The 19,297-nt window shown below is 48.1% G+C and overlaps 3 protein-coding genes across 9 annotated transcripts in view; 2 read left to right on the top strand and 1 right to left on the bottom strand.

The window, feature by feature from the left end:
- Positions 1-14,443, bottom strand: LOC135812305 (CUB and sushi domain-containing protein 2-like). Of its 7 annotated transcripts, XM_065325681.1 has the most exons (11): positions 14,116-14,443; positions 7,912-8,094; positions 7,113-7,265; positions 6,321-6,477; positions 5,906-6,037; positions 4,942-5,115; positions 4,368-4,514; positions 3,529-3,705; positions 3,196-3,270; positions 1,674-1,869; positions 1-919 (listed from the first exon to the last, which is right to left on the bottom strand). In XM_065325681.1, exons 2-10 carry the CDS (start codon positions 7,993-7,995, stop codon positions 1,805-1,807), a joined length of 1,164 nt encoding a protein of 387 aa, XP_065181753.1. In that variant the 5' UTR covers positions 7,996-8,094; positions 14,116-14,443; the 3' UTR covers positions 1-919; positions 1,674-1,804. The 7 variants fall into 7 exon arrangements, with proteins under 7 accessions (XP_065181753.1, XP_065181754.1, XP_065181752.1 ...); XM_065325682.1 differs by lacking the exon at positions 14,116-14,443 and having other exon boundaries at positions 1,686-1,869; positions 7,912-13,172; XM_065325680.1 differs by lacking the exon at positions 14,116-14,443 and having other exon boundaries at positions 7,912-13,172.
- On the top strand, positions 12,321-15,000 carry LOC135813113 (uncharacterized). Its single transcript, XM_065326330.1, has 3 exons — positions 12,321-12,867; positions 12,924-13,222; positions 14,995-15,000. Exons 1-3 carry the CDS (start codon positions 12,321-12,323, stop codon positions 14,998-15,000), a joined length of 852 nt encoding a protein of 283 aa, XP_065182402.1.
- Positions 14,891-19,297, top strand: part of LOC135812310 (leucine-rich repeat flightless-interacting protein 2-like) — a 16,262-nt gene continuing 11,855 nt past the window's right edge. The window contains exons 1-3 of the mRNA XM_065325689.1: positions 14,891-15,146; positions 16,601-16,684; positions 18,228-18,353. Coding sequence (XP_065181761.1) covers positions 15,048-15,146; positions 16,601-16,684; positions 18,228-18,353 — 309 coding nt within the window. The 5' untranslated portion in view covers positions 14,891-15,047. The remainder of the gene's footprint in view (positions 15,147-16,600; positions 16,685-18,227; positions 18,354-19,297) is intronic.

Raw genomic sequence — 19,297 nt, forward strand, 5'->3', positions numbered from 1 at the left:
TTCAGGGCCAGACTAGAAAATCTGGGGAGACATGATGTTTTTTTAAGCAAAACACCAGTCAACACTCTGCAGCCTCAGGCAGGTTTTCATGAGTGCACAAAATTAAAAAAGTGTTGATGCACCACGAATACCACGAATACAGTCGGGCGTCACAGAACGTGGGACCCAGGAATGTACGTGTATACCTCTAGGAACACCACAGCCATTTAAAAAGAAACGCAGTGTCAATTGACTCAAGTCTCTGCTTCTCGCTCCACATACACCGACATAACGACATGGACCCAGACAACAGAGGCAGGAGCACACAGAGTGAGGGTAGTAGGCCGCAGCCGGATGTGAACCGGAATGCAGAAGAAAACTAGGAGCAACAACAGGGAGAGGTTTTGTATAACTGACGAGCCTGACCCCTTGGAAACAACAGTCGTGGATTCGTGGCTCTACTGTAATAAATGTACAGGTACACAAACAATTTGAATACAGAAATAACAACAACAGGGAGAGGTGTAGGAATATATACTCGGATCCTAGTGAATTTGCTTGTGTATTAGCTTGAAAACTTTGGGTACACTTGTTGAGAGACCTAACTGCATGCAGCTAAAATACGGAGTGCCGTTGTCACCGACGACTTTTCCAGTAAAGTCGCGGCTAACATCTCAGGTATTCCCGGGTCTTCGCTAAGGGGGAATGATATCATGTGCATCTTCTATTGCTGATGTCGCTACGCTCGATGGTAGTGCTGATGTACTGATCGTGGTGGAAGATATTGAGATGCCGTATGTCTGGAACCTTTTCGCCAAGTCTCGCCATCGCGCAAGAGGGTCGGGAGCACCACAATTGCAACGCCACAGATCCAAGGATCGATTCTCGGACAAAACATTCTTCAGATTGCCAAAGGTCCCCAGTGCTTGGCAATACTGGCCTGCACAGCATGAACACACCACACATACACCCACACACCATGTACCATGTAAACGCCCGTTGCAGGAGAAGCACGCAAATCTGCAAATGAATTGGATGTGCACCCACAGATTTTCTCGTATAGGAACAATAACTGATCTGAATCTGAATAAAACAGATCAAGACTAGTGCCAGATAACGGTCTAATCCGCACAAGGCAACTGGCGCAGCCATGTGAATCGAGCAAAATTGACAAACATCATGGTCCCCAATTATCAGCAAACGGGTGTGCGTTACAGGATTGGCCTGGCAACTTCAAACAGGCACAATCCACTAACGTGGTGCCCCGTCAACTTCAACGGGAACACACCGATACAAACACAGCCCCACAACAGCAAAACGGGAACACCGTTACAAATATGGTGCCCTGGCAACTTAACGGGAACGCACCAACACAAGCTGGCCTGGCACCTTCAAACAGGCACAACTGACAAAACACGGCATCTGGCAACAGCAAATGGGTAGGTACACCGTTACAAGAACAATCCATCGCACCAAAATGCTGCTGCCACAACATTATAGCAGCAGCACGCCAGACATGCATACATGGCATTCCCAAAAGCAGATACCTGGAGTCAAATTCATCCATCACACTGTTTGTTAGGGCTGAATTTTCCAGTGACAATAGCAAACCCCGCCTATGGCTCATGTGATGAGAGCTGTACACCAACTATAGTCACAGAATCAATGCACATTAGGAGAGCATAAGAACTCACTTGCGCTCATACCCTGTCACGTAGAGATGCTACTCTACTTGTACTGTTCCGATGTCCATTGGGGTGGTATGCCGGCCACTTGCCAGACGTAGAGCTTTGAAGCCGTACTTTGCCACCGTCTGCTTGCCGTATCACCACCTCACTTGCAACTCTGGATTCCAGGACTGTCGCTCCAACAATGGGCATGGAGCGGGAGCTAACCTGATAACAGTTGAGAGCGTGACAGAGTATCTTATTTAAATAAGGCCGTGTAAGGTGGATCCCTTCGGCAAAAGTGAACACAGGCATGGGCTGTCATGTACCGGGCATGTTTCGTCGACAGTAGATGGAACTGCGACGGCTCCACCGTATATGGCCGCGTCTTAGTGACCTTCAGGCACAATGTGACCAAGTCAGGTGCGAGACTCCCAGCCTCCCACACAAATACTTTTTGGCTGTCAAACGAGTGAATACTAGTAGATGATGCCAAATACTCGCTGGCAAACAATAAGCCATACAAGGCCAGTAGTACACTTACCCACAGCATAGCCTGATCTACAATATGACTGATTGGATCGTTGTAAGTATTGCCGAAAATGGATTAAGTCATCCACTAAAAGCTCTTTGAAACTCGGATGTTGAGCCAATATGGCAAAAATAAAATTAATGTAGAAAGGAAAAGGACGTATGGATATGAGTGTAGAGTAACTGTCACTACATACTAACTACAGTCAGAAAGTGCAACAACTAGGCACTAAAACATTTGACGACCTGACTCTTGGCTTCAACACATCTCCGTAGTGCTAACCAACAGCCTTCCAACTCGGAACGTTCAAGGTTAAGGAGAGACCAAAGAGGGAAAGGTAATACTGGTTTCGTCATCGTCCAGTAACAATCAACATTTCTTGTTCCTGTGGGACTGTAGCTTCAACTACTAGCTTGTGCTCATTTTCGTTGCGCTTACCTTCCCCTCTTTGGTCTCTCCTTTTAACCTTGAACCTTCCAAGTTGGAAGGCTTTTGGTTAGCGCTACGGAGATGTGTTGAAGCTAGGAGTCAGGTCGTCGAATGTCTCAGCACTCTGTCCAGCCTTCCAACTTGGAAGGTTCAAGGTTAAAATGAGAGACCAAAGAGGGGAAGGTAAGCGCAACAAAAATGAGCACAAGCTGGTTTTGTGCCTAGTTGTTGCATTTTTTTACTGTAGTATCTAGGGCAGTTACTCTTAACTCGTATCCATATGTCCTTTTCCTTTGTACTAAAAGCTCTATCCGCGAATATGCCGAGGCGGCTTGCCATCTCTCTCTATGCCATGCAACACCGCTGTTGAGCGAGCAGCTTTTAGGCCAGCCCCATTGCACAACAGGTATTAGGCTACTAATAGCGTAACGCAGCTAGGTAAACACGAATCGATGAAAGAGGCAGACTTCTTGGAACAAAAAGACTAGTTATGAAGGACACAACATTTTCAGCAGTCAGCAGTAGGAGAAATTGCCCCAAGGAAATTATTCTGGCAAAACTCTAAGTATGCAGCAATACTAGGCTTACACGTTTGTGTCATGCGTTCTGAGATGGAGTCCTTGACTAGCTCGTCACTGGCCGCACTCAGAGCAGCAGTCGTCACTACACGTGGGATTGGCAGTGTGGGTTGGGAAGCAATGGACAAAATTAAAACACTTTCCATGCACACATGCACTGCTTACCAGCTAAGTTAATACATACTGTACTGCAGCAGGCAAGGAACTGGCAATACCTGCACCAGGCCTATCTACTGTGATCCATGCCATTGTGAATGAGAAGAGGCAGCTTTTGACAGTATGAGCGGTGTGATGAACGGGGATGCATAATACAAGCCAGTCAAGCATTGGTACATGTACTTACGGACGCAAGTTGGCTGCACACCGCTCCACTGGCCGTTGATTTCACAAGTACGCACGGCCGAGTCCATGGGGACGTAGGGAGATGTGCACACAAACGTGGTCGTGTTGCTGAACATCAAGCCGTTCACGGTCATTGAGCCCAGTGCCGGTTGTGACAGGACCTGGCAGTCGGTTTGACCTGCACAAGCACAGAGCACAGGCATTCAGTGCATGCATGTTTGGCCTAGGAGGGGAGAACGAGTGCCAAAATTGAGGACTCTAGTACTCTAGTACTCTTTGAAAAGACGAGCGAGTATTCGAGCGAGTACGAGTATTTTACTGACAACATAAAACAATGTACTGCACACTTTCTCGTAACACCGAACGTACTACACCTGATACACATGTAGCCTTGCATGAAGCCTAGTGCAGGAAATAGTCTGAACTACTGTCTTTTGTTGGTAAGTAGGGACAAGTAATAATTTCACGCTTGCATGGGTTATCAGTACTGGTCAGAGTAACAGAAGTGCGTGATGTACATGCATACAGTACATAGGATACTTCGAGTATTTTGCAAAACGAGTACTCCCTCCTTTCGAATTTTCGAGCGAGCGCTCGAGTATTCGATATACTCGTTTCACCCCTAAAATGTTTGCGTATGTGTGCGTGGCACAGACGTTGGTTTTGAATACATTGTAGTACCCGCATTGTGTAAAGGAAATTGATGCGAAGACTGCCTCAACATGGCCATGCAAAGTAATAAAATAGATACAGCAGTAAATAGCGGTCAACAGTAGCTCTACATTTGCTTGTAATAGAATTCATGGTACTACTATCAGTGCTGCTGCTGCTGGTGCTTACCTGGAGCTGGTGTGGCCTTGCCTGGGCAGTACTGCTCAGAGCCATCAGCACAGTCGTACCAAACACCATCGCAGCGCTGTGATGGCAGGATACAGCCACTGGAACGCAGGCAGGGCAGGTAGCCAGACTGACACTGCAGTTGAATGGCTGGATACACGTACCCATACACACAACACACAAACAGTCAAGAGATGAAGAAAGTGTCTGCTCGGCACATCTTTCGTACAGTCAAGAGATATTAGTACATTTGGAGGAGGGGGTAGCCTAAAACAGGCTCGACAAAAGTTACCGGCTTATGTCAACAACTCAGTGTTCTGGTACCCAGTAAACACCCTAACCATACACCTACAAGTATAACATATATCCTAAGGACTCAGGCTGAGATGCCCGACTGATCCTGGGTCCTGTGATTAGCTCGATCATCATTTGTGATGATGAAAAGTGGCAGGTAACACCCAGACTATTACATGCTCTGTAAATAGGAAAGATCAACGCCACCAGAATCTGCCTTCCTACAAGCCTGAAGCTTCTTTACACAAGAGGGATATATTGGCTCTCTTGAAATTCAACTTACGATTACATGAGGCAGCTGCCCCACTCCAGGAACCGTCAATCTGGCAGATGCGCACAATGCCTCCCTGCAGGTTGTATCCGGAATTGCAGCCGAAGACGACGCTGCCTCCAGCAGAATAGTTTGTGCCTTGGGAGTAGACATTGGTCGGTTTAGCTAGCGGTGTGCACACACCGGCTGTACACGTCACAGGCACGTACACACAGGCCCACACACACACACAGGCGCACACGCACACACACACACGCACACACAGGCACACACACACACAGGCACACACACACACACACACACACACAGGCACACACACACAGGCACACACACACACACACACCATTGACCATTGACCATTGGACGCCCATCGCCAGAGGCGATGATAGTGATCCTACAGCAGAAGCCATAGCAAATTGTGCTGGGATTGCACCATTCAACAGCTTGCAAGGCTGAAGAATTGACCACCACTATTCAGCCTGGTCTACACCACACAGCTTTGAAGTGGCTTTTTTCTGGCCAGTGAATCCCTACTTTTTGGTCTTTTTTATTTTTTTCCCGCACACACATCACACCACATACTCCGGCATGCACTGGCTGTTGGTAACCACCCAGGAGAATGAAAGAAAAGTCAGGAAGAGTCTGAGAAAGAGAAGAAAGACGTGTGTGACCATAATCGTCGGGAATCGAACCCGCAACCTATCGATTGGAAATCGCTGCACATACCACTCACACACACACACACACACACACACACACACACACACACACACACACACAGGCACAGGCACACACCATCAGGAAACCAATGCCACCAATTAACATCTGCCAGTGTGTGTGCTTTGCAAGCACAATGTAAGGAAATCCAAGAAGAAGTAAACCAGTGTCCTGGAGAAGCAATGGACTTGTAATGTCCTTACTCCACAGCATGCATTCATTGTGATACATGCCGATTTGATCACATGCTTCAACTTACGTCCAGTCGTGCCGCATTGATATTCGTCTGTGTTGTCGGGACACTCAAAGAAAACGCCATTGCAGAACTTGGATGAGGCCAGGCAGGTACCATCATGACATGGCTGGAAGCCACTCTTGTAAGGCGAAGCCACTGTGCACACAAACGTCAACAAAACAAAATCAGTAACAACGCAAATGTAGAGTATCACATCTTTACCTATACTCAGCAGGCGAAGAAACAATTTAAAGAACATGCCAAATAAACATTTCTTGCAGCATGTACGCACAAAAAAAGGTTAGGGTTAAGGTTAGGGTTAGCACAACAAATGCACACAGTGCGCGAGCAGCACTGACTACATTGCAGTACAGTCACGTACATGATCCCAGTGTAGATCACAGAAGTCACAGCAAAGGACATCAGTAACGTTACTTACATGTGCAGACAGGTGGTACACCATCCCACTTGCCACTCAGCTGGCAGGTGCGGGTGGCAGGTCCCTGGAGAACGTATGGCTGGTAGCAGCCAAACGCAATCTGGCTGCTATAGCTGGTCATGCTGGCTCCCTGGATGTAGCCATTTGGTGGAGTCTGCTGGGTCAGACAGTCACACACACACACACACACACACACACACACACACACACACACGCACGCACGCACGCACACACACACACACACACACACACACACACAAGAAAGCAAGCAAGAAAGCAAATGAAAAAGAACACAAATATTTGTCTTTCAAAGATATTCATCCAGCATCTAACAGCTGAGCAAAGGCCACTTACGAGTTCAGTAAGGGAGGAAGCATGTCTTTTGGTACCAAGACAGTGGAAAGGAAATCATTGAAGACTGAGGGAGTTGCAATGAGCTCTCCAGAGACAGACAGCAGTTTTTATGCCATCAGCTGGTAAAGATTTGGTGGGGAAAAAGGTGTCATACGTAGCAGACCAACTGACACTTCACTGGTGCTGCATTAGCACCTTTCACAGCTGTAAATCACCTTGCAGCTGAGCACACAGCCCATGTCACACTCCATAGGCTGTAGCCTGGCAGGCTGAGGTGTGAATACCATCCATTGCATCCAGAACACCTAGCTACACTCATACACATGCAAGCCATGCAGTGGGGCTGCATGCCTGTCAACAGTGTGTGACACATGCATGCACATTCAGCCGCGATGCAGGAGTCACAGAACTATTTCACCCTCTACACGCTCGTCTTACCTGGTGCTGCAGTGCCGCGTGTGCTAGTGCGGTTGCTCTCGTCGGAGCCATCCGGGCAGTCATACCACACACCGTCGCAGACCTTGGTGGTCGAGATGCAACCACCACTGCCACCGCACTTGAACTCGTGGTACTTGCAGGGAATATCAGGGACTGAAGATAAAAGAGAAAGAAAATGAACACATCCGTCAAGGGACAATTGTTAATGATACGCTGCTACAAGAGCATGCTTCGTTTATCTTTGCACAGCAGTAGCAATTTAATATCATTCAAATAGATACCGTAAAGTCGCGGATAAAAGCCGGGCTTATAAGCACATAAGCCGGTTTCTGCATCAGGCTTCAATGCAAACCAGGCTTGTATGCAAACCAGGCTTATATGCACCACTGATATTTTTGCCAGGCTTGTATGCACATCGGCCGATCCGGGCTTGCATAGACATGATAGAAGCCAGGCTTCTACCCGCGACACGCGTAGATCTACCACTGACTACCGGTATGGCGGCAGTTTTACTATGCACTGTACATAGCGCATACACTCTTGACCTACCCGATCCGCGCTTGCATAGAAGCCAGGCTTCTACGCGCGACAGGCTTATATGCATTTGACCCGTTTGATTTTCAGGCTTCTATCCGCGATGTGCTTGTATGCAAACCCGGCTTTTATCCGCGACTTTACGGTATTCAACACAATACTTGGCCTGCCAGCCTGATAGCATGATGGCATGATAACATGATAACATGATAGGAGTTATTAGGAAGTATTAGGAACACATGACAGTAGCATTGGCACCGCTTACTTGAGCATGTAGCAGGAACGCCGCTCCACGTTCCGGAGACGTCGCAGTAGCGCACGACGCTGCCCTGGAGTACGTAGGGTACATTGCAGGCGAAGAAGAGACCAGTGCCGGGCGTGACACCTTTTCCGGTCACCTTGCCGTTGAAAGGCGCTGTCAGCGCTGACAGCGCTGTGCAGTTCTTACCTACAGGGGCCAGGGTAGGGCAGGGCAGGGCAGGGCAGCAATGTGCTGTCTGAATTTTTTTATTGTTCAGACAGCACATTGCTAGTTTTAACATGTAATTGCCAGACTCAGCTTTAGCCAGCAAACAAGTTAAAGTTTTTGCCGTAAGAAGAATGCAATGGCCATAATTTTTTTTCGGCAAGACCAATGGTTGGATGCAGTTTGGTTGGTCCTTTCCTACGGACTAGTCGACGCCGATGGGAGAAGTGGCACCCCTGAGGCAGCTACGGATGCAAGAACTCTACAGCCAGGCCAGCACCAATGATAAAACAAAAGGATACACCACACCAGGAAGCAAGTCAAATAAAGATGTGTGAACAATGACCACACACCACAGAAAAGGACACAGAACAAAAACTCAATTACGGACACCATAGACACTGCAAAATCCAAACAGAAGCAAAATACCAACTCCCTGAGGACACTGAGCATGAGGCAAACGAACAAGCAATCTCTTGCCGATGTTCCACCTTGTAACAACAATTTGCCGGGCCGCGCTGGCCACCGGACTGTATGGTAGGGGTATTACACCTGGACCTCAAGACCAATGGGCGAAGGACAGCAGGCCGGCCCAAGGTAAATACAATGAGGAACACTGTATACAACTACAGAAATAACCCAAACCCATGCCAATCTGACCAACATACCTTCCCTGCGCATCCATGCCAGGCCCGTCGCACCGACTTTGGAGGTAGGGCGGCCCTGCAAGGGAGTCCGGGGGCCCTCCGCGGTAAAAATGTCAAAAATTGAAGCCAATTGCAAGCATTTCCGGGCATTTTGTGCCATTTCAGTGTAACTACAATGAAAGACTCTTTTACTTTGTAACAAACCACGGGGATCGGGGATGGGGATCGGGGATCGGGGACGGGATCGGTGATCTGGGACAATGATTCTTCATTATTTGCCACGTTTGAGCTGAGCTGCGATCATCGCGCCTTGTTGCAGTGTGCTAAAAAAACAAGAACAAAAAAACGGCCAAAAAAGTGGGGCGGCCCGGCCTTGCATGCCTGGTGTACGGTCTGAAAGATGAAAGATGGAGCTCTTGTATACACGGGCCCGGAAAGCCTGCTTCGGCTGCTCAGCAGCAGCTTCGTAGTGGTGGTGAAGGGTCGAAGACCGACGGATACGGATCAACTCCCCAGTGAACACACCTTTACCCATACTACGGGGGTGGTCACTACCGGCAAGCAGATACAGGAAACGATTGGTGACCTTGAAATGAGGCTTCACCGCCATGTATCTCTTACTACGGAAAACTGTGGTGTCCAGGAAATCAATGTCATCATGTGCCAGTTCATGCGCAAACTCGAGGGCCGAACACCTATTAATCCTGTCTAAAGCGCGCTGAACTTGACCTTCGCAACCATGCAATGAAACAAAAATGTGATAAAGCGTCTATAAACCTGAACCTCTAACCCCTCGGAGGCTCCCCCTCTAAGATCGGCAAAATTTACCGATTCTCCAAATACAGCATAACAATGTCGGCATAGACCACTGCTGCGGGCGAACCCATAGCAGTCCCTTGGATCTGCGGAAACAAATCGTTATCATACACGAACTCGTTAGTCTTCCGAATGACTGACATCAAGGAAGTCAATGCTGTTGTTAACCGTGTACGAAGGGCCGGGGCATCCACCTTGTATACCTGTGTGTGATATACCACGACAATGCCACGTGACCGAGCTCGTTGGGGATGTTGGTGTTAAGGCTGGTCACATCTATACTCAAAAATAAATGATCGTCCCGCACAGACAAACCTTCTACCAAGTTGATGAAATCCGTAGCTCAGGCCAGAACAGTACTTTCCTCACGTACATACAGGTTCAGTAGAAAGTCAATGAACTTAGCGGGATAGGAGCCAAGACTATTCAGACTAACAATAGGCCTAACCTTCAGGGCACAGGGCTTATGTGTTTTGATAAGTCTCCTGAAAACGGGCATGCGCCCCCCGGTGCGACTAAGAATAGTGACATATAGTAGTGGTCATACGATGCTCAATGCGATGCCTAGTCATGGTGAGTAAACAATTGACTCGGGTCGCGCACACGAAGTCCCAACACAGCCTTGAGCCTGTTGGTTGCCATCCGCACTTTCTATGGTCTTTTGAAATCAAACCGCGACCATTACAATAATGCGATCTAAACCATAATGAGCGTTAGCATGCTAACGCAAGTTAGCAGGCAGCCCAGCGAGCTGGCCCGACCTGCACGCATGCGCGAGTCACATGGTCATGCGCCCTCCAAGATCCTGTACAATGTCTCTAGCATGTCATTGCTGTTTTCGACTTTCGAGCATGCAACTTGCGGAACATGCGTTCCCAAACAATTTCCTCCACAATTGTGCTCGCACCGGTGTATCTTGCTAAGCTCAATGTTAAAAGTGCATTCTGCCGAATTCCCGTCCGCCCGGAGGATTGGTCCTTGTTGATCCGCTGGCAGGATCAATACTTTTATGAGAGTGCCCTGCCCTTCAGACTGTATTACACTCCAGTCCAGCTATACGGAACTCTGTCGCATCCGCCAGTGAATGGATTATGTGCTAGCAGTTCGCACTCCCACGCCTGTTGCATTACGGGGAATACCTCAACTAACGTTACTTCCTCAGTGCATGCTCTGGACTTGTGTTAGCTTGCCAGCAATTCGCTATTCTGCTCCGAGCGTTCACATACTTCGATGTTTCTCTGGTCCCAGCAAAAGTGGAGGGTCCAGCTCAAGTCCTGACGTTATTGGCATCATCCCATTACGGGGAATACCTCGACTAACGTTTCTGTCTCCATGCATGCTCTGAACGCTTGATGTTATGGCCTGGAGAGCACGATGAAAGTGGTGCTCTTCAAGCGCAGTATTTCTCAAGCTCAACTGATGAGAGATAAATTCCACGAAACACTGTGCATTGAACAGGGACTGGTGCTTTCTTGCACGTTTGCCGGTCGAAGGCTCAATGGGTATGGCGTGTGCCCTGGATGACAGTCGTCAAGCCGTCAACTGGTGTCGAGTGTCAAGCCGAGTCACTGACAATTCACTGACACTGACAGACTCAGTGGATAGCACGATATTCAGTCTAGGGAGCAACCAACAGTTTCCATGGTTACGTTCCTTGTATTGTTGGTTTGCCTTGTTTGATGATGTCAACAGAATACGTATCTAATATTGACTGAGTACGAGGTCAATATAGGAAATAAAAGCCGAGTAAAAGCCCGAGGCGAAGCCGAGGTCTTTTACGAGATTTTTATTTCCTATACTGACCAAGTACGAAGTCAATATTAGATTTATCACGACAAACAGTCCGTATTTCAAATTCCAGAACGACAACCTCATGAATCCCGGTTTTATGATTGAACAACTGTTGCACCACCACCTACTCATGCAGTGACAATGCTGCACTAGGCACCGTTCAACTGCGCAACCCCTAAGCAGTCAAATATAAGCAGTCAATATAGCCCTAAGGAGTGAAATATGCAGGAATATTTGACTTCTTAGGTATCGAAAATCAATGGGAGTCAATACTAAGAGAGTGATAAAGGCATACCGGTAATATTATCTGCCTACTCGCCACTCGCCAGTCAGTTTGTGGTCGGCCGCCCAGCTAGCCAGGCAGGCTAGCTGTCCATGATTCATGTCAGCTTCATTTTTATGCGCTACTAGTACTGCACTGGGTACTGGAGGATCGCTTTCCGAAATGTTTACGAACGGGGCGTTTTCGGCATGCGGCTGCGCCGTTTGTGGTACTGGTGCAGTGGTGGCCGATTGCGATCAAAACGTTCACCACCTAGTGTTGAGGCGAGAGAGAGAGAGAGAGAGCTCTTCATGTCTGTACTTGTAGGTCCATGACATGTCATTGTATTTGTACTACTACTACTAGACTGCAAACAGGGAGGTGAGAACGGGAATGCATACGGTACCCAGTGCGGAACTGGACTACACTACAAGTCTGTACTGTAGTCTACAGACTACACACACACACACACACACACACACACACACACACACACACACACACACACACACACACACACACACACACACACACACACACACACACACACACACACACACACACACACACACACACACACTCAATGCAGTGTACGTCTAACGCCATAACAAGGTGCTGAACACTCGCAGACACAATCAAACACTCAGTTGCGAGAGCAAGACGATTGTGTGTTACACTACTATATTAGTGCAATGGCAAGGTTCAACTTTGAGACTCAGCTCCAAGAGAGACTTGGTGTCCCAGACTCGATTTGGCTTGGATTCGTCCAAGTTGACCTGAACAAACCCGAGATAGGCCGTGGTTTGGATGCCACGGTCTATACAAGTGAGTTGGAGGGTCTCCTTGTTGCTGTGAAGGTCTTACATAGTATTTTACTCCAACAGGGCAATGTCGGGCGTACAGCTCTTTTGCAGCGATTCGGCACTGCGTGCCTAGTCATGCGCCGACTGCACCATGAAAGAATTGTGCGACTCCTCGGGATCGGCATTGCTCCCAATCAATCTCCGTGTATAGTGGTAGAACTGATAGCCGGCTCGCTATTTGATCGAATTGGAGTTGAGCCAAGAGAGCCATTCGCTCAAAGCCTTCAGTATTTAGTCGACGTGGCAGAAGGCTTGCGCATTCTACACGGCAAGAACATTTTGCACCGCGATTTGAAACCACGTAACATCTTGGTCACGGCAGGGCGAGCCAAGATAGCTGATGTTGGTTTGGCCCGCACTCTTCATGGTAGTCAAGGTGCGGACGTCACGGCTTTGACCCCTGCCCCGGTACGCCTTATTTTATGCCGCCAGAGAGCCTACAAGTAGGAACAGCATACGACGAGAAACTGGATGTGTTTTCTCTAGGAGTGGTGATGCTGTCGCTGCTTGTGGGACGACCACCATCCCCAACTGAAGCTACTGTTCTCCTGGAAAATGGAACGCGGAGATCAGTTCCGGAGGGTCGCCGACGCAAGGCAGACCTGGATCGACTGGGCTCGGATCACCCACTACATTCTCTAATCTTGTCGTGTCTGCATGACAATCCTGGGTCTAGACCCACATCGGCTGATGTTCACATGCACTTACTGCAGATCTCACCTCACTCTATGGTATGGATGTACTCACATAGTATTACATGACTTTGTACTCACTGTGCTGTACTGTTACCATACAGCCTAGCTGGGTATACCGTAAAGTCGCGGATAAAAGCCGGGTTTGCATACAAGCACATCGCGGATAGAAGCCTGAAAATCAAACGGGTCAAATGCATATAAGCCTGTCGCGCGTAGAAGCCTGGCTTCTATGCAAGCGCGAATCGGGTAGGTCAAGAGTGCATGCGCTATGTACGGTGCATAGTAAAACTGCCGTCATACCGGTAGTCAGTGGTAGATCTACGCATGTCGCGCGTAGAAGCCTGGCTGCTATGTGCATACAAGCCTGGCAAAAATATCAGTGATGCACATAAGCATGGTTTGCATACAAGCCTGGCTTGCATTAAAGCCTGATGCAGAAAGCGGCTTATGTGCTTATAAGCCCGGCTTTTATCCCCGACTTTACGGTACATGAACTTTAGCCTGCCTGCGCGTGAAATCCAAAAAAATCCTCGTGTTCTGGCCTGTGCAACGAATTAAAATTCCCTCGAATAAAACAATTAAGTGCGGGAAACAATGCAAGCCGTGACCGCGGCTTGCATTTTTTGTATCAAGCAGCGAAGCGAAAGCTGGTGATGAGCCGCGGCCTCGCTGGACCAGCTTGTAATGATGACGGTTCATGCCGTGGATGATGTGCGGCGGAGCGGCAGTGGAACTCAGCCCTTAGGCAAAGGAAATTTTCATTAATTTGTTTATGCTGCATAGATGGAGAGCTGCACACTCTGGCTTATGGACTCTCGCCTACAGTGTAGACGTACTGCTAGTGTACTGGCATTACAGAAGACACGAAAAACGAGAACATAATTATGGCGAGAAAGTAATTACTGGCTAAGAATTGCCCTAAGACTTACCGCTTCTCAGTGCTCCATACCAGGAAGTAGTACAATACCTACTCCCTGCTCCATACGAGTGTTTTCTCCTCATTCTCTGCATCCTTTACCCCAGGAGTCTCGTCCATTTAGCGGCTCAAATGCTTGAGCTCCGGATAGCGGAAAATAGCTCGTCGTCCATTAGCGGCTCTAATAGTACCTGGTCTGAAGTGTCGCAGTCTAGCAACTATGATTTTTTCCAGGAGGGTAAGGGTTGCAAACCCAAAGAGACCCTAAGCTTCGTCTATCAAACAAAACAATTGCCCTAAAAAATGGAAGAGGAAAAGAGTGAGCGAGCTGGTCTGAGCGCGCTACTTTTCAAAAAATAGAAGCTGAAAGCCATCAAACATTCTGGCTAGCGCGTTTGTGTATGTCACGAGCGCTAGCGCGCTAGTCGCAGCAAACGCTCGCAGGCCAGAGTTGGCGCTATTTGTGCTGTTTGCCGCACGCGGCAGCTGGATGGATCACGTGATCCAAGCTGACAAATAAGGTCCGATGGTTCAGCAACATTGTCCACAAGCGTTTAGTATTTGGCTGGCCATGCAGCTAGCTCACGTCAAAATTTGGAGTTTTACGCAAAATTGGACGTGAAATTGCGCGTCACGTCGGCAATAACGTGCATTCTCAGTACTGAAGTATCACAACCATTCATAATAATCAAGCTGTAAGAACAAAGATGCACTGACTATGACTCCGAGTGTATGGCACACTGCTGACAGCTGAGTGCACTGGGTGTCTTCTGCAATAATTATTATTTTGTTGTTTTGCTTTTTCTCAGAAACCTGTTCCATTTACTTTAGCAGCACTGACTACTGTTATCATTAATTTTTACTTATACATATCTGCAACTCATTGTTGCAGGAGTAGCAGAAGTCGACGTGGAGTGTGCGCTGTTCGCAGCACAATAGGCTAGCATGTCTAGCGGTGCGGATACCGTTAGCACGGCGGGAAGGGTACGTTCGTCACGGAACACTTCGGCCGAGAATCAAGCCATCCAATCCGTCATTACCAAGGTTGGTGCAAATCAATACTACCGGTAATAATATTTAATAATGCCATAACGACATACCTGACCACTTGAGGCCAGTTTGCTTACCTGACTCCCTTTGGGATATGTGTTGGAGATGATTCGTCGCAATCTCAGTACGACGTACAGTTCAACATTGGTCCAGTTTAAACGTTACGAACGAACCAAGACTTGCACAAAAGAACGTCATGAAATCAACATTCCAAAAAGTGCTAACATTTAATTACAGCGCACTCGGAAACTGAGCGAATACTAAAGATATGGGAAGGGACAAAAGAGACTGTACCGCTTAGGGGTGAGGTACTCGGCGTGCCATTGTATGGAGTGTCTGGACTGGAAGCCAGCGCTAGTGTTGTAATTAATATTTTTTGTTTAGCAACCACTGCTAGTTTATATTGAGGTCTTGCTGGCAAACTAGAATGTCTACAAGTAATGTGTGGTAGAGAATTAAATCAGTGCTAGTTTTTGTATTGGAAGCCAGCGCGCGCGAACCACTGGGCCGCGGATTTGTCACCTGCTGCATGCAAAGCACGTCAAACCATGATAATTATAACCTCATGACCTTCATTGGATACGAGTTACAAGTATCTGGTCTCCACAGTGATTAGATTGACATACAGTCGGAAGGTGCGACAAACGTAACCAGTTACCTGGCACCAAACTATAGTAAAACTTGTAACTAAAGACCACCGTGACTAGCGGCCAGCCTGGTACTAGAGACCACTTCGCCAGGCACGGACTGTCTCACATTATATTACGGTTGTGCGGTGCAAACCGCTGACTAAGGACCACCTGCCACTAAAGACCGCTTTTTCTGGCCCCAAGGGGTGGTCACTAGTCATAGGTTTTACTATATTGATTTATAGAAACGCAGGACTCGTCGACTCGTGTGTTCCCGAATGCTCAATCGTCTTGTTGTATTGCGCTGTGTATTTATTTGCACACCACAAGTAACTTTCCGATCAGCAAGCAGATGACGTTGGTCATCTAATCGGGCCTAAAACTAATGCATTCACCGTGATGTGCTTCAAGGTGCTTCCAATTTCTGGCTATCCCTTGCCACCCCACCCTATAATGGCAGGGGCATGGCTGGCCCTCCTTTGGGGGTGGGGGTGGGTGGGTGGGGGGTGCACGGCCACACAGGTGTAGGATGGCTGGTGCATGTCATTCATGGTCGTTGTGTGCATGCTGAACTTACATGTAGGTTGACATTTTTAGGAGGGGGGGGGGTGCACGTGCCCCATGCGGGCTACACTCCTGCTATAATGGCATGGGCATGGCTGGCTCTCCTTTTTTGGGGGGCGGGTGCACGTGCCCCATGTAGGCTATACTCCTGCTGTAATGGCTCATCATCATAGCCTACCCTCTGTGGTAACATAATATCCTTCATCTGCGTTTCTTTTTCTTCTCGCAATGATCGTCGCATATTTCTGGCTCCAGGGCGAGAAGCAATTAGCAGAACGGAGATCAGAGAGAGCAGAGGCAAGGAGACTGAGATTACGCAATCTCGAGGAAGAACGACGGGTAAGAAAACAACTCTGTTGTTGTTGTTGTTGTCGTCGTCGTCGTTGTTGTATTCATACCTATTCTATTCTACGTAGCCAATGCAGGATTGCGTTGGAGTTAGTCAGGAACATGTCGTTGGCAGGGTTCATGCTGGTGCTGGTGATGTTGTTGATTCGGGTGGTAGTTGTGTTGGTTATGCTGTCCGCGGTTGTCCTATTCGTACTCATGTTGGGGCTACTGCAACTAGTCCTGGTCCCATTGTAACTAGACCTGTGCTTGTGTGTGTGTGTGTGTGTGTGTGTGTGTGTGTGTGTGTGTGTGTGTGTGTGTGTGTGTGTGTGTGTGTGTGTGTGTGTGTGTGTGTGTGTGTGTGTGTGTGTGTGTGTGTGTGTGTGTGTGTGTGTGTGTGTGTGTGTGTGTGTGTGTGTGTGTGTGTGTGTGTGTGTGTGTGTGTGTGTGTGTGTGTGTGTGTGTGTGTGTGTGTGTGTGTGTGTGTGTGTGTGTGTGTGTGTGTGTGTGTGTGTGTGTGTGTGTGTGTGTGTGTGTGTGTGTGTGTGTGTGTGTGTGTGTGTGTGTGTGTGTGTGTGTGTGTGTGTGTGTGTGTGTGTGTGTGTGTGTGTGTGTGTGTGTGTGTGTGTGTGTGTGTGTGTGTGTGTGTGTGTGTGTGTGTGTGTGTGTGTGTGTGTGTGTGTGTGTGTGTGTGTGTGTGTGTGTGTGTGTGTGTGTGTGTGTGTGTGTGTGTGTGTGTGTGTGTGTGTGTGTGTGTGTGTGTGTGTGTGTGTGTGTGTGTGTGTGTGTGTGTGTGTGTGTGTGTGTGTGTGTGTGTGTGTGTGTGTGTGTGTGTGTGTGTGTGTGTGTGTGTGTGTGTGTGTGTGTGTGTGTGTGTGTGTGTGTGTGTGTGTGTGTGTGTGTGTGTGTGTGTGTGTGTGTGTGTGTGTGTGTGTGTGTGTGTGTGTGTGTGTGTTCGGTTGGTGGGTACACTTATGCCTGATTGTGTTGGGTCTGTTGCCAACCGGCTCGGCTGCTTGAAGGTGTAATGTTGTACCTGCCACCTTTGTTGGTTCAGGGTACATATACTTTCTATTTGAAGTATACATACCTGTTAACCATGGACTGCTTCTGGCTAGATTAACTCTTGTGTAATCAATGAATCAATGATGCTAGTGAAGCTTATATCAGATCCACTCTGATTTAGCCACCCACACTAGTAGCAAGTATTACCTTCACTGGGGGCAGGGGTAACTGCAGTTGGATCCCGGGACGGATACCCTGATGCCTTCAATCCTTTTTCTTCACCTTGTCCTCACCCACTTACTGAGGTGTGGTGACCCCATAAGTGAGATCGTTTTCAAGTCCACCCAGAGTTTTGGGGATTTCAGGGGGTGTCGGCCGTTGGGCGGTTCCATAGCCAATTGTGTCATTTTTCCAAGATTCCTCTTGAGTTTCTCTCCCCCCTCTCCGGGAGACCCACGTGACCAGTTTGGGCAGTGAGCAACAAGTACAAGTGTGTGTGTGTGTGTGTGTGTGTGTGTGTGTGTGTGTGTGTGTGTGTGTGTACAAGGCGGAAGATAAAGATGAAGAGTTGAACAGCGGAACGGTGACTCCCTCACGGCGTGCCATCAGAAAGCAGGAATCCACAGACCCGATGTTTTCACCGGACCTTGCTGATCTATACACAAAAGACAAGGTAAAATACCGTACTGTAAAGTCGAATCCCACCTCATGAACCTTTTTATACTAGTACCACAAGCTGTGTAGGTCTCAGCAAATTCTACAGTTCGTACTTTAACCCTGTAGGGTCCAAGGTTATTTCACGGAATTGACTGCATACGTGAGCCCAATTTCTCTACTCAATCATACCTGCATTGTAGGTATGGTAATATCAACGGTGACTATTCATACTCGAAGGGCAAGCAGCAGCTTTCAGCCTGTTTATCAATGAAGCAATTCCACACGTCCAGCACATGCGCTCTCTGACCCACCTCATCAGACCAGCAACATGATACCTAGTTATAAATACTATAATCACATACCTAGTGTCTGTTGGAGTGCGCATCCAAGATGTGCTAGAGCTGTTAGCCAGTTAGTTGTAGAACATCAGTACCGTCGGTCATTGTCGTGCAATGTTATCGCATGAGCTGATTGTTTAGTAACTGGTGGTGTTAGTGGACATTATAGCATAACTTGTAGTTCCTTGGTCCTCTTTTCTTCTTTTATAACTAAAGTGAAACCTGTCTATGACGACCGCTCAAGGGACCTTCAAAACCGTGGTCTCTGTTACCAGGTGGTCTCCTTATCCAGGGTCATTTGACTGGAAATAGCATCACTTGATCCTGGTTGCAGTGGTCTTCTGGGACAGGTGGTCTTCTGGGACAGGTGGTCTTCTGGGACAGGTGGTCTTCTGGGACAGGTGGTCTTCTGGGACAGGTGGTCTTCTGGGACAGGTGGTCTTCTGGGACAGGTGGTCTTCTGGGACAGGTGGTCTTCTGGGACAGGTGGTCTTCTGGGACAGGTGGTCTTCTGGGACAGGTGGTCCCCTTGACAGGTTTTACTGTTCTGTGTATAGCTTGAGAGTCATGCTATTGCTGGTGTGATGAGGTCAGCCAGAGAGTGCATGTTGTGGAGATGGAA

Source organism: Sycon ciliatum, chromosome 3 (genome assembly GCF_964019385.1).
Source record: "Sycon ciliatum chromosome 3, ocSycCili1.1, whole genome shotgun sequence".
In the NCBI taxonomy this organism is placed as follows: Eukaryota; Metazoa; Porifera; class Calcarea; order Leucosolenida; family Sycettidae; genus Sycon; species Sycon ciliatum.